The sequence below is a fragment of the Daucus carota genome, chromosome 6 (genome assembly GCF_001625215.2).
Source record: "Daucus carota subsp. sativus chromosome 6, DH1 v3.0, whole genome shotgun sequence".
Lineage (NCBI taxonomy): Eukaryota > Viridiplantae > Streptophyta > Magnoliopsida > Apiales > Apiaceae > Daucus > Daucus carota.
In genome coordinates, this window is record NC_030386.2 from 4,956,707 (window position 1) to 4,971,064 (window position 14,358).

The 14,358-nt window shown below is 33.3% G+C and overlaps 2 protein-coding genes and 1 long non-coding RNA gene across 10 annotated transcripts; all 3 read left to right on the forward strand.

The window, feature by feature from the left end:
* The first annotated feature begins 2,073 nt into the window (after positions 1-2,073).
* On the forward strand, positions 2,074-4,360 carry LOC108224965 (very-long-chain aldehyde decarbonylase GL1-6). 6 transcript variants are annotated; one of them, XR_010284950.1, is made up of 4 exons: positions 2,074-2,603; positions 3,362-3,562; positions 3,666-3,823; positions 4,034-4,360. XR_010284950.1 is itself a non-coding variant. In XM_017399738.2 (4 exons), the coding sequence occupies exons 1-4, from the start codon at positions 2,467-2,469 to the stop codon at positions 4,225-4,227; spliced, it is 570 nt and encodes a 189-aa protein (XP_017255227.1). In that variant the 5' UTR covers positions 2,075-2,466; the 3' UTR covers positions 4,228-4,360. The 6 variants fall into 6 exon arrangements, 3 of the variants coding, with proteins under 3 accessions (XP_017255227.1, XP_017255229.1, XP_017255228.1); XR_010284948.1 differs by having other exon boundaries at positions 3,666-3,798; XM_017399738.2 differs by having other exon boundaries at positions 2,075-2,517; positions 3,700-3,823.
* Positions 4,361-7,445: 3,085 nt separating this feature from the next.
* LOC108225663 (ethylene-responsive transcription factor ERF039) lies at positions 7,446-7,883 on the forward strand. Its single transcript, XM_017400589.1, has one exon. It carries the CDS (start codon positions 7,446-7,448, stop codon positions 7,881-7,883), a length of 438 nt encoding a protein of 145 aa, XP_017256078.1.
* A 1,818-nt stretch (positions 7,884-9,701) lies between these two features.
* On the forward strand, positions 9,702-12,443 carry LOC108226954 (uncharacterized). Of its 3 annotated transcripts, none has more exons than XR_010284183.1 (5): positions 9,702-10,030; positions 10,787-10,859; positions 11,025-11,072; positions 11,354-11,461; positions 11,899-12,443. It is a non-coding gene; the product is annotated as an uncharacterized LOC108226954 (long non-coding RNA). The 3 variants fall into 3 exon arrangements; XR_010284185.1 differs by having other exon boundaries at positions 11,903-12,443; XR_010284184.1 differs by lacking the exon at positions 9,702-10,030 and having other exon boundaries at positions 10,054-10,859; positions 11,363-11,461.
* Positions 12,444-14,358: the final 1,915 nt, after the last annotated feature.

The window sequence follows — 14,358 nt, forward strand, 5'->3', positions numbered from 1 at the left end:
AATATATATGAGTTAAGGAGATCGTGGAAATCATTTATATTCTGTAAGTAAAATATTACATAAAAACAATGCAGAACGTATAATTTTGCGAATTATACTATACAAAGATCATTATTTTATTCAAAATTTTAAAAATCACATATGTTTTGCATGCAGAATATTATAAAATTTTATTCTACGAGATATGTTTAGTTTGCAGAACATTTGTTCAGCTCAGAACATACACATTCTACTTATTAAAAATAAATGATCTTCAATAATTTTAATGAATTAGTGATATTTGTAGAACATACTTCACAAAATAATATATTTTATAATATTTTAAGTATGGTCTCTAAGGTCTCTGATGAAATAACGGTCTCCATAGAACTTTTTCCTATCACCAATATTTAATTTCTAAAAATTAATCATATTATATTGAATGACGATTCTAACAATTTTAACAATTCTAATGATCTGTTTTTCTGTTTTATTATTATTTTAATATTGATTTAAAATTTGTTAATAAAATATGATATAAAGAATATGAAAAAAAGTGTGAAAAAGACAATAAGTGAATAATTTCTTTTAGTAAGGACGATAAGTGAATACTTAACATTAAAATAAAAACTTGGGTAATTCAATTGAGATTTTAAATTATGTTACAAAGTCTGGTGGTATTCAATCATTATTTTAACTTATGCATTAAAATCCGATGGCATTCAATTGAGATTGTTTAAAATTCATTAAGATCCAACGGTATTAAAATCTTGATGGATTTTGTGAGATTTGTCAGTGTATTTTAATTTATTTGAAATCCCACCAAAATCCTGGAAATTATGAAGCATTGTTCTTAAATCCTAAAGAATCTATATCAATTCTAAGATATTTCATCAAGAATCCGCATAAAATCAAGTTCCCATACAATTCATTAGAATCATTAAAATTTATAGATAAAAAACTATCCATTAAATCCCGATCGAATACATATATTAGGATGAAAATTTTATAAAATATTTATGAAATTATAATTAAATATATATATCGACGGGGCAAATCATTTGAGAGCGGCAAATCACTAGTGCTACATATTTGTAAAGTTAAAGAGCCAGACAAAAGAGACGAGCGTGAGCCGACAATCAGATATGTGTAGGTCGAGTTTGTTGACGACCAATGTAAATTGTCTGGACCTCAGTGATCTTCCTCAGCTGGATCCTTATTTACAATAACTTATCGCTGATTTGATTATATATATAAAAAAATATAGTAGAATTTAAAATAATTTAATTAAGCTTCTAATATTTTTCTTAAAAACCTGATAGGTACACGTGATTTTATATTTACAATAAACAACCTACTTCTTGGAAGAAAATTTATACTCAATAAACAGGTTCAGAGAAATCTATTTGAAATAATGATTATCAAGAATAGATACAGTTTTATAGTTTAGTATGGTATTCCCAATCTTCATTACTTTTTATATTTTCTAATTCAGATTGATATAAATCTTTAGATATAATGTCTAAAAATTTTCATAAAAATGTTTAAAGTTCGATTCCGCCGATAATAAATTAAATTTATAAAATTTTAAATTTTAACTATATGGATATAAATAAATATAATTTCTGAAAACTACATTATATTTTATTTAAAATTAATCAAAATGTATAAATATAATAATTAAATATTACTTAATAAATTATTTAGTGACTCCCTTTCGCCAGCATTATTAGGCGACGGATGGCAAGATCTCATGATTACTGTACTAGTTTTGGGCCGCCAAAGAGCTTTCATTTGTTTATTGCCCCCAAGTTTGGTGTCATTAAATAATACTCCCTCCGTCCCACCAGGATGTTTACATCCCTGGTGGGCACGGAGGACAAGGCAAGCATTAAAATAATACTCCCTCCGTCCCGCCAGGTTCTTTACAGTTACTATTTTGGGCCGTCCCACCCATTTCTTTACATTACCAAAAATAGTAACTTTATACTATTATTTTAATCCTCTTCTTATCATACCAACCCATACCCATTATCTTAATCACCTGTTAATATCTTAATTAACCATGTTTTATAATTTAAAACTAATTATGCACGTTCTACACTATAATCACTTTTGACCCTTTTCACTCTCTCACTTCCCATTTCACTCTCTCTTTCTTCGTCTTCGGTCTTCGTCTTCTCCGCTGATATTATGAACCCTAATTCCGCCCCCAAATTTTCCGTTTACTTCCCCCGCTTATCATCAATCAAATAGATGTAATTGTAATGGAAAATAGCAATCACAAATCAGCCCCAACCTGTGGTTTTGATTCCGAAACCATATCGTCTTCATCGTTACTGATCCCCGGAACAGATTTGTCTATATATATAATCGAAAATTACCTGGATTTGTTTGAAGTTGTGGAGGACACGCCGGAAAAAGTGAGACAAGACGAATTACAACGAAGCTTGAGCGATATCAGGGCCGCGAAGAGGTTGAAATTTGATGACCCAACTGGCCTCTTACATATTTTTCTTCCTCGATTCTTTAATTCAGGTATAGGCCAGTCCTGATGCAAGAGTCAGAGTTCTTGATTAATTTCGAATGTCACTTTCATTTCTCCTTTCCTTGGACACTCTGCTGTAAGCCCACAACCCTCCCAATTATAACTTCATTTATTTGATGATTCAGTTTATTATTAGTATGCCATTCTGGATTATTTGATATGTCTCCGCTTCTTATATATTGTTCTTTTCGGAACCTACTTGTGTGTGAAATTGGGATATATCGGTGTTTGAGTTTGTTTATTGGTACTGGTTGATTAAGGATATGAATTTTTTGTTTGGACATGAGTTGTTGTTTTCACTCCAACTCCTTTCAATAACCTGGTAATGGAGTTGCATGCCATTTGGTCTTTTATACAATTTTAATAAATATATCCTGATTGTATGTTTTCATTTTGCAGCAAGTTAGACTTTGCTGCATTAAAAGTAAAAAAATTGCTACTCAAATCTGCTTGAGCATAAATTATTTGATGTATCACATTATGTATGAATTCTTTACATTTGTACTAGTTTGAGATTGCACTCTAAGCATGAAAAAGAAGAAGCACCATTGTGTACAAACTTCTTTAGTATGCCTTAATGGCTGACATACCTGGCTGATAGCTCCACCCAGAGAAACTCCCGAATATAAAAAATAATTGCTCTTTATCGTACTGATACTCTGTATACTCTATCCAGTGATTCTGATCGGTTCATTTTGACAATGTACATATACTAGGAGTCACAAAGATGGCTTGCTTTATATTATGTTATATTTGAATATATTTTTGGTAGCAAATCCTGTCATGTTTTTTAATATTTGGATAGCGCTTAAACTTGAGACATACGCATTTTAGGGAGATGAGATGAACAAAAACGGTGAGCTATTTATCAAAAGGAATCCCCAGCTAAAATTGAAGTTAGTTGATGGCAGTAGCCTAGCCGCTGCTGTTGTCCTCAATAGCATTCCAGAGGGAACAACCCATGTTGCCATTAAAGGAAAATCGTCTAAGGTTTCCAATTCTGTTGCCATTGCATTATGTCACAGAGGCGTTCAGGTATGTAACAATAACTAGAGTGGAGGCACACATTAATATTATGCTAAATATATGAGATTTTCAAATTTGTAGCTGTAGTTGAGGTATAATTTTCTGTTTGCAGTGTCCTAACACGATTTGGAATTCCAACTCATTAGGTATCTATTTCAAATGAAAATGCTTACAGAATTCTAAAAGAGAAATGTGATTCTGAGATTCAAGACAATTTAATCCTTTCAGAAAGTTACTCCCAAAAGGTGATTTTTAAGTTACTCCCAAAAGGTGTGTTTTAAGCTGCTTGATATTCCTTTGATTAAAGACCTTTACCTGTTTTAGGAAAAGGGAAATCCTAAACATAGATAGTAATTTGAGTAATAACTGGAATTTGATGTATAGATACTTGATTAGTAAAATTTAAATGATTACTAACAGTACTACACAATCCTTTAATAGACTTGTAAATAACAATAGTACTGCTTGAAATCCTTTCAGTGTCATTCACTTCAAGACATGAAGAATACAAGCAAATACAGGTGGAACTACAAGACATGAAGCTGGGGCAGTCGTTACATGGGCTCCAACTTCAACAACGAAGAATTCAATCAAATGCAGGTAGGACTAAAGGAATTACAGGAGCTGAGAAAGCAAATGGAAGAGATGAAGAGCCAACTTGTTATCGTGTTTAGTGATAGGAATGGAATTTGAACAGTAGTGTGCCTGACTGCCTTTCATATTATGTATTAAGTTTGTGTGACTCCTGACTCATGAATTATGACTCGGATGCTACTTTTGCTTATTAATATATGCCATTTTCCTGTATTTAATTTAGTAATTAATTTTACTTTTTTAATAAGTGTATAATATAGGGATGCGGAAAAGATTTAAATGTACCAATAAAAAAATATTCTATTTTTTAATTTTCCCAATCGATTTTACCAACAGAATTGAAATATAAATATTTAAATTTTAATTCTTATTTACAACTTCCCAACGGAAAGCTGAAGGAAAAATGTGTGCATTCTGTTGGTAAAGTTACCAACGGAATGTGGTTCTGTTGGTATAATACTAACAGATTCATGTCTGTTGGGAATTTAACAACGGAAAATCCGTTGGAAAATTGGTTTTCTTTTTAAAGTCAACAGCCTCCTAATCCGTTGTTAATCCGTTGTAACATTACCATCAGAATACATATTCCGTTGGGAAAACTTTACCAACGAGGTTTTTAGTAACCGTTTTTTCCGTTGGTAATTCGGTTGGCACTTCGTTTTAACAACGGAATTTCATGTTTACCAACAGAAAATTCCGTTGGGAATCTCGGATTTTCTTGTAGTGGTTGCAGTTGATATAGTTCTAAACAATGAAATGCACGAGGCCACAAAAATATTTGTGGAGGTATGCCACATGAATTCGCTTAATATAATGTAACAGGTTTAGGCAAAACTGAAACTATATAATCCCGAATGTGTTAATGCAGGGGCTGAAGCCAGTGTCGAAAGGAAACATGATTCCCAATAGCAAGATAGAGGAATGCAATGAGATGATAAAGAATGAAACAGCTTGCCAATGCTCCTTCACTTGCTCTGTCATCGATTCTCCAGCTGATAATCCGAAACATAAGGAGCCATTATCTGCTCCATTTTAAGCCCCTGTCCTCGTTTAGAGTTCTGGCTCTCTATATGTTTTCATTTCTCTGTATCTTTGTTTCCTTGAAAATTATTAACTACGATTAATGATATTAGCATAATTGTCAATGATCTTTTCTTGTTGTAGCCAACAGATTGCAGAAATATATCTCAATCTCAAGGTCACTGACTGAGCCAGGGCCAGTCTGTTTGGTTTAGTTGTCATAAAAAAAAGTTACATTCATTATTCAAACACAAAAAACAGAACAACGAGTAAGGTCTTTACAAAAAACTGCAAGGTCTTTACAAAATCGAAAATGTATTGCTTAATGCTTATTGTTCGGATTAGTTTTACTTTTTAGATGAACAAATGAATTTTCCAAACTTGTTTGAGATTATGAATAATCAATAGAAATGCTCTAATATAAGTCTCGGCTTAGAGCATCTCCGGTAGGTTCCCTAAATATATAATAAACAATTCATATTCTAAAAAATAGGGATTCTATATTGATTGACAACTCCAACAATAATTCCTATTTGTGTTCCCTATTATTATTATAGTATTAAATTCAAATTTTTTTAACAAAAAGATAATAAGAAAAATATTGTGGGAAAGAGTGTCCAAAAATTAAGAGTTGAATATTTAATCATTAAAAAACAAATGAGGAATGCTTTAGAGATTACCTATTTATGAGGAATGAAAAGTAGATCCTACAATTTAGGGAATAAGTAGGGATTCCTAGGGAATAAGTAGGGATTCCGCGGGAGTGGATTTTTGTCCACATTCCTCAGAATTTTAGCTTAGGACATCATATAGCTAATTTTAGCTTGTCAATTTCTGATTCAACCGTTGCATTGAAGCTCCATCAAAGCATGTATATAGACTAGGCTCCTTTCATACACCTTGTAAAACCCAGCCTCTGCACACTTTCATGCAGGTGAGAAAAAGAGCCAAAACAACAGCATGAAATGTAGAGAACCATTCCTTCTAAAACCTTAGAGGAGGCCTCTTTATGGATCTTATACTTTTGGGGTATAAATTACCTTCATGTCCATTTTAAATTGTGAGAATATTAGGGGGTGGCAGATACTCGAACCCGAGACCTCCCGCAAACCAGAGCTCTGATACCATGTAGAGAACCATTCCCTCTAAAACCTTAAGGTTTTAGAGAAGGCCCCTCTTTATGGATCTTATATTTTATATTTCAACATGAAAGGTCAGAAAACTTCACCAGAATTTGCTGTACAAATGGTCACAGATGTTACTGGGATCGATCATCGATATCTTGTCCTGAACAGGCTGAAAGTTAGACAGAAAATTGAGCTTTTTCATGTCATTTAGCCGCTGCTATGTCTTTTAACTACTATAACTGCACTTTCGCTCATGGTGACTGCTAAAAAATATTCCTCCATGCCGAGTGGTCCTTCTCTGACTCCTTCATGTCAGTTTCATATTTCTCTTTATCATTGCATAGTTATGTAATTTTGCTTTTTATCTTTACTTATCGAATTTCGATTAGAAGAGCCCGAAGTTCGGATCAGCAAAAACACCCTTTGCTGCAAGACCTGTTCTGGACAATTTCCAAAAATTTGGGCTATAATTTGTTTGAATAACCCTTTCTAGAAGATGTATTTACCGAAATTTCGGAAATAGGAACTCGTCGGCCAACTGATTACATATAATTACTAAATCTGTTTTTAAAAGCATTCCATTTGTTTCTGATGAGGAAACACCACAAAGTTCATTGTCATTTTGTCACTAATCTTATCACCATGTATAAATCATATCGGGATCATATAATGTTCATTACGGGGAAGGTTTTGTTTCCTGATGACTGAGACAAACACTTGTGGGGTGTTAGGTCCAAATGTCACTCTTTAATTAAAATTTCTACTGTCATTTTCTGAAAAATGATCATAATGTCGCTTAAAAATGGAATTTCATGTCATGTACGTGTTTATCATATTAGACAAGAACGCAAATTTAAATTATGGTTTCATGGTGATCTCAGAAAATTAAAACATAGTACAAAAATGCATTGTGAAGTGGCATTCGGAGTCATTTTTTAGGAAATAACATTGAGGTCCATTTGACTTAAAATAACGACTTTAAAATAGTGTCTTTTCAAAATGATGGGGTACGGAAAAATATATTAGTTCCTACTACTAAGTTGAAAATATATATAGAGAGATAAACAGATCGATCTTTGCCTAAAAATCAGTAGAATACATTAATCCCTACTAGGTTATCCTCTATATGACAAAATCAGATTACATTAAGAATGGAAACAAGATCAACAAGTTCAAACTCTGTCGAAAAAGAAGCGCGCCCAGTTAGAGCAGAAGGGAGTGCAAACAAGCACACAAATTATAGAGGTGTTCGAAAGCGGTATGGCAGTAAATGGGTCTCCGAAATTCGTGTGCCTCGCACAAAATCTCGAATTTGGCTAGGCACATATTCAACTCCAGAAATGGCGGCTAGGGCACACGACGTTGCTGCTTTATGCATTAAAGGTGACAAGAATATTCTGAATTTCCCACACCTAGTTGATTCGTTGCCTCGTCCCGGCTCCACTTCTCCGGCCGACATTCGAGCTGCGGCAGCTGAAGCAGCTGCCATGGACTGGCCGGAACCCTCGGCTTCCTCGTCGGTGGATCATGATGATTTTTTTAATGACTTGGAGGACATAAATATAATAATGACTTGGAGCACAAACTAAAACAGTTTTATTTTTAATTTTTGATTTTGGTTACAGTTCCGCTTTGTATAATTTAGTTTGTCTCGGTTTTTCAGGATTTCGGAAAATCATTAGTATCAAACGCGTTGTACGCGCGTATTAACAGATTCGTTACGCGCGCTAAGAAATTGTATAATATTGTTGTTGAGATTGATTTGTTACATTAAAGAGAGTACTGAACGCGTAAAATACTGAGTATTGACATATTTATTCGTTACGCATGCTAATCAATTGTATAATATCGTTGATTTGTTACGTTGAAGAGACCCGTGAAAGTTCGCGTCTCAGTAATTAATGCACGTCTGCCGACGCCTTGTCGTGCATATTGAACTGAGTCTGCAGATGTCATACCAGGGCACGTACTTGAAAAGATTGCAACCATCAGCAAGGTTAATAATTTATAGACCACCGGTTTTAGGGTAAACCCTATTGGTCGGGTTTAGCCTTGTAAAAAATTATTCCGTTTTAACATTGACTAGCTTCTACATCCAGGTGCTTTGATTAACTACCATCCATCGGAATTAAATTTATCATATACAGTAGTTAGGATATTCAGAAAATTATATTTATTTTATTTTTCTTTACTACTGAGTCTATAACTCTAGATCTTAAAAATACGGTTAAAATGTTGCAGCTCAATTTCTTTCCTTAATGACAAGACCTTCACTTGTAAGGTCACACAGTATACCAATGCAATTTGCATGTGCCTGAATATATATACTCCCTCCGTCCCAGTGAGTTATATACATTAGGATTGGACACGGAGATAAAAAAAAAGTGTAAGAAATGAGTAAAGTTAAAGGGGAAGTAGGTAAAGTGGCGGGACCCATATATTTTTTAATAATAGATTTGAGATAGTGGAGGAAGGTAGTGGGTGTAATAGTGTTTTTATTATTATAAAATGGAGATAGTGGGAGAATGTAGTGGGTGTTGTAGTGTTTTATATTATAAAAAGTTGCTATTTTGGGAATGTATAGAAATGATGGGACATCCCAAAAAGGAAACTGTATAGAATTGATTGGTAATGTATAGAAATGATGGGACATCCCAAAAAGGAAACTGTATAGAATTGATTGGGACGGAGGGAGTAGTACCTAAGCTAATTAGACTAGCTACTAAAAATGAGGGTTCATTGACCAACAGACCTGGGAAAAGACTAGTTGAATATATTAGATGATCAGAAAAGCATATTGGAGATGATCGAACGGGTACACATGAAAATGACTCGAATGTAGCATGTCCTTGATAGGCCACCAAAACTTATACATCTTATATATATTTATATAAAGGAGGTTCTTCACATGCTTACGTGGCGTCTCCCATATGCCGTGTTCTATTCTTTCTCAATTTCTAGAATTTCACTATTTTTATTATAAATTCTTTGAAAATTTTAGAAATCTCGACGGTTACTCCTTCAGCTAGGCATCTGTAAAGACCTAAACTGATAATTTAAATGCAAAGTTCACATTTCGAAGCCGGCGATCAACAAAACTCTTGCCAATGACATCCATCAAGTTGCTCATCAGATCACCACTCTCACCCTACTTCAACCCTCCCACATTTCAAATCTTTTATAAAATCCTGGGCAACCCAATTTTTTTTTTTTTGGATTTTTTGACATCTTCAACTGTAATTGATGATCAATCGGAGCAATAAAGGAGCAAGTCATGGGGCACCATATGTCTCCGGCCAATCGGTGTCGACTAGCGGCAGCGTGGGCTCTCCTACAACCGGGAGTGAGGCGATTGGCAACACTCCCCCAGTGATAAGACTTCTTTTACACTTGATCATGTAGGACTCCGCCAATCTAACATGAAAGGTTTGTGCCTTTGTCATTCTATGTTGTTGCGATAGTAATCTTCTGCGCATGCTGTTGATATATAGTTGATGTTTAACCAAGAGTGCTTGTACTGATCAATGGGTGCATAGTGAACTGGTCTATGTCATAACAATGTTATATTTTGGCCTCTATAGTTCAAGTTGCCTATTACAAAAATTGTTAAGTCTCTGCTCAAAAATGAAATCTGATTATATTGTCATGTGATTATGGTTCTTTAGCTAAAATGGTTGGTTGTTTGGCGTCCACTGGCATCCATTCCTCCGATCCTGTCAGTGCCAATTTTTCCAAGGTCAAATCCTTATTCTTTTTTACTGATTGTTTTGGTCAATTTTGTTTATTATTTTTAGGGTTTTGATTATTTGTTGTGTGTGCTTTGTAATTTGATTTGGGTTGTGTGAAAATTAGCTTTCTTGATCTTGATACTTGAGGGTTTTGTTTAATATGATCAAATTGATTAAAGTGCTTTGTGATAGGTTGAACTTTTGGCCGTTAGGAGATTAGGAATTTGATATAGTTTTTGTTAACTTTCGTGTATTGATTTGATTGTTAGGAGCTCTCAGCGAATTAGGTAATTTCAAATTAATAACAAGATTCAATCTGACACTCTAATTTAATATAATAAATTAACTAATTAGATAAATTTGGATAAAATTAATGGATGATCTCGGATAGCTTTGCTGCTGAGATAAAGTTGTCTGACAAGTTTTTTTTCCCACCAAAACCATCATTCTCGCATATTGAAATTGTATCTTTCGTTTTGCTTGGTTCCACATTCGAATATGGTTCACAGTTTATAAATTATGCAATTTCGCGTCAAGTTCAAGACTTAAATGTGCATATTCCAGAATTTGTTATGGATTTATCCACCTTTAGTTCTACTTCCATGAAGAAACTTAAGATGAGTCTTGATTTTTGTAAGGTGTTTAGATTCTCGGATTGTTGGGATTTGCCTGCTTTAACAACTCTACGCTTGATACTCCCTTCATTAAGCCTTGGCGGAATAAGTATTCCTGAATTATAGTTGATCTGTTTGCCTTCTTTACAGACTCTGGTTCTCGATTGTATTGAGTTACCAAATTCTCTTGATTGCTTGCTTCAGTAACTCTCTATCTGGCAAGGTGCAAGTCCTTAATATTAGCTGTATTGGTTTATTCCCATCACATTTAGACTATCTCAGTTAGAGTATGTGAATATGAAATTAAGGGATAGAACTGATGGAAGAAAGCCTATTCCATGATCTAAGTTGATGAAGATATATTATCGCGGATTTACTTATGTCTCAGGTTTAGGGTAGTGCAAAGATTCTTACTCTCGACTTGGAGACTATTGAGGTATAGTTCTGCTTGATTCTTTTCTGCTATAGTAATTAAGATATTACAACTTTATTATCTTTTCTTCAATTGAAGATAATTTTATTAAAATTGATTGTCATGCCTACTGCTTTTTGTCAATCATTGGTCATTCATTGGAGAATGTTATTATTGATTGATAATAGTTCAAACTTTTGAATGACAATGCTATGATTTGATCAATTTTGTTTAGTTATTTCCTAGGCTTTATCTTCTATTTCAGATTCTCTCTTAAATTCTCCTCCTCATTCTATAACTTAAAGTATGTGAAGGTGCCACAAGGATGTAAAGAAACAAATTTTGACAACTGACCTCAAATGCTACTTGCTTGGTCGCTCTCCAAAGCTACTATTGTCACTAAATTTCCTCAGGTACTAATGAATCGTATCGACTTTTGATTAATCGTTTCATTCCCTTTCTTGTTTTGTAAGCATATAAGAGGATGACGTGGCATCTCTCAAGGGCCTCCATCTAAGTTTTCTATTTTTCTAGCATCTTTGTGCTTTGGTATTTTTATTTTGATTAAAACTAATTAATTCTTTATCTTTTCAGCTTATTAATTGTTATGAATTACAGTTACAGACTTTTTATTTTCCTCTTCACTTCACTTCTTGCTTTCCATGTGACAGTATATATAGATGTTTATGCATTGAATTGCTAATTGGTAGTGATTGACTTGATGAGTAATTTGGTTTGGAAAGGCCTTAAGAAAGCATCTGGCTAACAAGATCGGTGTCTGTTTGTATAGTGTGATTTTGCTGTATGTTCGATATTGAACTTCTATGATGATATGTGTCGGTTATTACAGGCAGCTAGGAAGTCTGCACCAACCACTGGAGAATGAAGATGCCCCACAGATACCGTCCTGGAACTCTTGCCCTGCGGTATATATTTGTTTATAACTTCATATGCATCCATCAAATACAGTGGAATAAACCTTTCGGAGGTTTACTTATGTTTTACACGTTTCTACCTAGACATCTATAAATATTAAAATACTGTGCCCTGTCATGTATATATGTGATATAAAGAAGGATCATCCCCGCTCGTGAATTGTGATGATTCTGTAAGTGTGGCCTCCCCCGTCGAGTTCTACGTGGCGGTATGATTTTTTAAGGAGTCAGTGGGAGCCTGAGAGGTTTTGTCGCCAATGTTGTGGCCTCGTGGGGGTTTTTCCTAAAAGAATTACACTTATTTCTGTTATTAGTATTAGTCATATCTCTTCTGAAATAATCTTAATGTAAACAAGAGGTTTTTTGTTTGAGGTGTTTTGGACATTCTTTCTTTTGTTAGATAAAAAACTGCTTATGGCTTCTGCAAACATTGCATTTACATTTTTATTTTAGCAGAGCATCAATATTCTCTTATGAATCATGTAATTTACACGGTGATGCATTTGAAACTATTTTATTCATTTGAAACTATTTTATTCTTCTTCCTAATTGAACACACACATGCCCCTTTCACCTTCGACAGGACTACAACCCTGGCTGAAGGTAATAGTAGTGCTAAAGGATAAAGTAAAAGTACAGGATAAGTTTAGTGACAAATCATCCTGTTTCTGTTTACTGATCCGAGAGTGAGATGGATCCTGGCCTTCTGATGAAGAAAGTGAGGGCTCCTGATCTGCTGTTTCATCATTAGACCCCCTCCTGCTGCAACACAAATGAACTGGGTCTCCTTCAGAAAGAAACCTCACCCCAGTATATCAGTGTTAGAAATTTTGTTATTCATCAAGTTTAACTCATTGTAAAAATCATAAAAATACAAATGAAATCTAATATATTTACTTTTCTGTTATTATTTCATTTGAAAACACACAATTATATTCTTTCCTTCAAGTCGGATGAGAACTTTTCTTAGAATAAATTATCAAGTTGGAATGAATTTGATGGATATATGTTCGACGATATTTTTTACATATTTTTATATTTAATTAAAATTATTAATTATCAGTCAAAGTTGTATTATTAGTGATCACGTGACATCTCTGAGCAAATATGTAAGAATGAGACTGAATGAGACTGCAATACACATAAAGTTAGAGTTTGAGAAGAAAGTTAGAGTTTGAGAAGAAGCTATATTATTTTATATTTTATATTTTACCAAGAAATACAAAACAAAAGATCCATAAATTATAGATCATGAAGATCTTTTAAAATATTTTATATTCTAATTTTTTCACTCGCGCGGAGCGCGTTTTTTTCACTAGTTCATTAGTATACAGAAATTGTCAATACAAATAATTTCCGACTTCCACTATGGAAAAAAAAGAGTTTTAGCTTCACTTTTTAAGATTAGCTCAGGATCAAATGTAACTGTGGCGTTCAAGAGAGTTCCAAACGTGCATGTCGATTCGTCGACTTATACAATAACCTCGGAGACGATATAACGTCTTCGAGTCCGGGGTGATATTCGTTAGGCCAACGGAGGAGAAAAATGAAGACGAAAAATTAAAATAACTACAAAAACCTTTTTTTGACTGGACAAGGAGGCCGATCCTCCGATAATTATGGGGTGTTTGACGGGGTTAAAAGTTTTGGATTTATAAGTTGAAAACACTTATTTGTACCGTTTGTATAAAAAATCAAAAATATATATAAAAAATTCTTTGCCAGACATTTTAATCACTTATAATTACATCTACTTCACTTCTTTGCTTTAAAAAAAAATATTTATTTTAAGTTCATCCAAGTGATCTTTTTGAAATCTCAATCGACAAGAAAGAAGTTTTTGTCTTTATAGTATGGTTTAAACCTAGAATTTATATTTACTAGACGGACAATATTTTTTATGATTACATTATATTCTTTTTTGATATACTTATTCAACCTATTGTATTTTAGATACAAACTTTTATTTGTTTATAACAATTGATCATGATTTAAATTCTGATTTATTCTGATAAATTTATATTCAAATACATGTTATTATATGAATTTATTTAGAATGATATGTTTTATTTTAGTAAAAGTATTATGTTTTTAGGAATTTTAAAGAGATGATAAATAAAAGGGCTTTTTTTATACATAACCAAGTTTAAAAGAATTTTTGTGAAAATACTACCACCTTTTAAAACAAATTACAAAAATACTATATTCTTGAAAATATTTTCGAAAATACGCTGGTTGCATATGCAACCACATCTGCAACTGCGAGCAACCATATGCAACCAGAAATGCAAATTTGATAAAAAAAAATTAAAAATTATATTTGTTTGCATAATAGGTTGCAACCGGTTGCAAGACAAAAAAATAATCCATGCGAG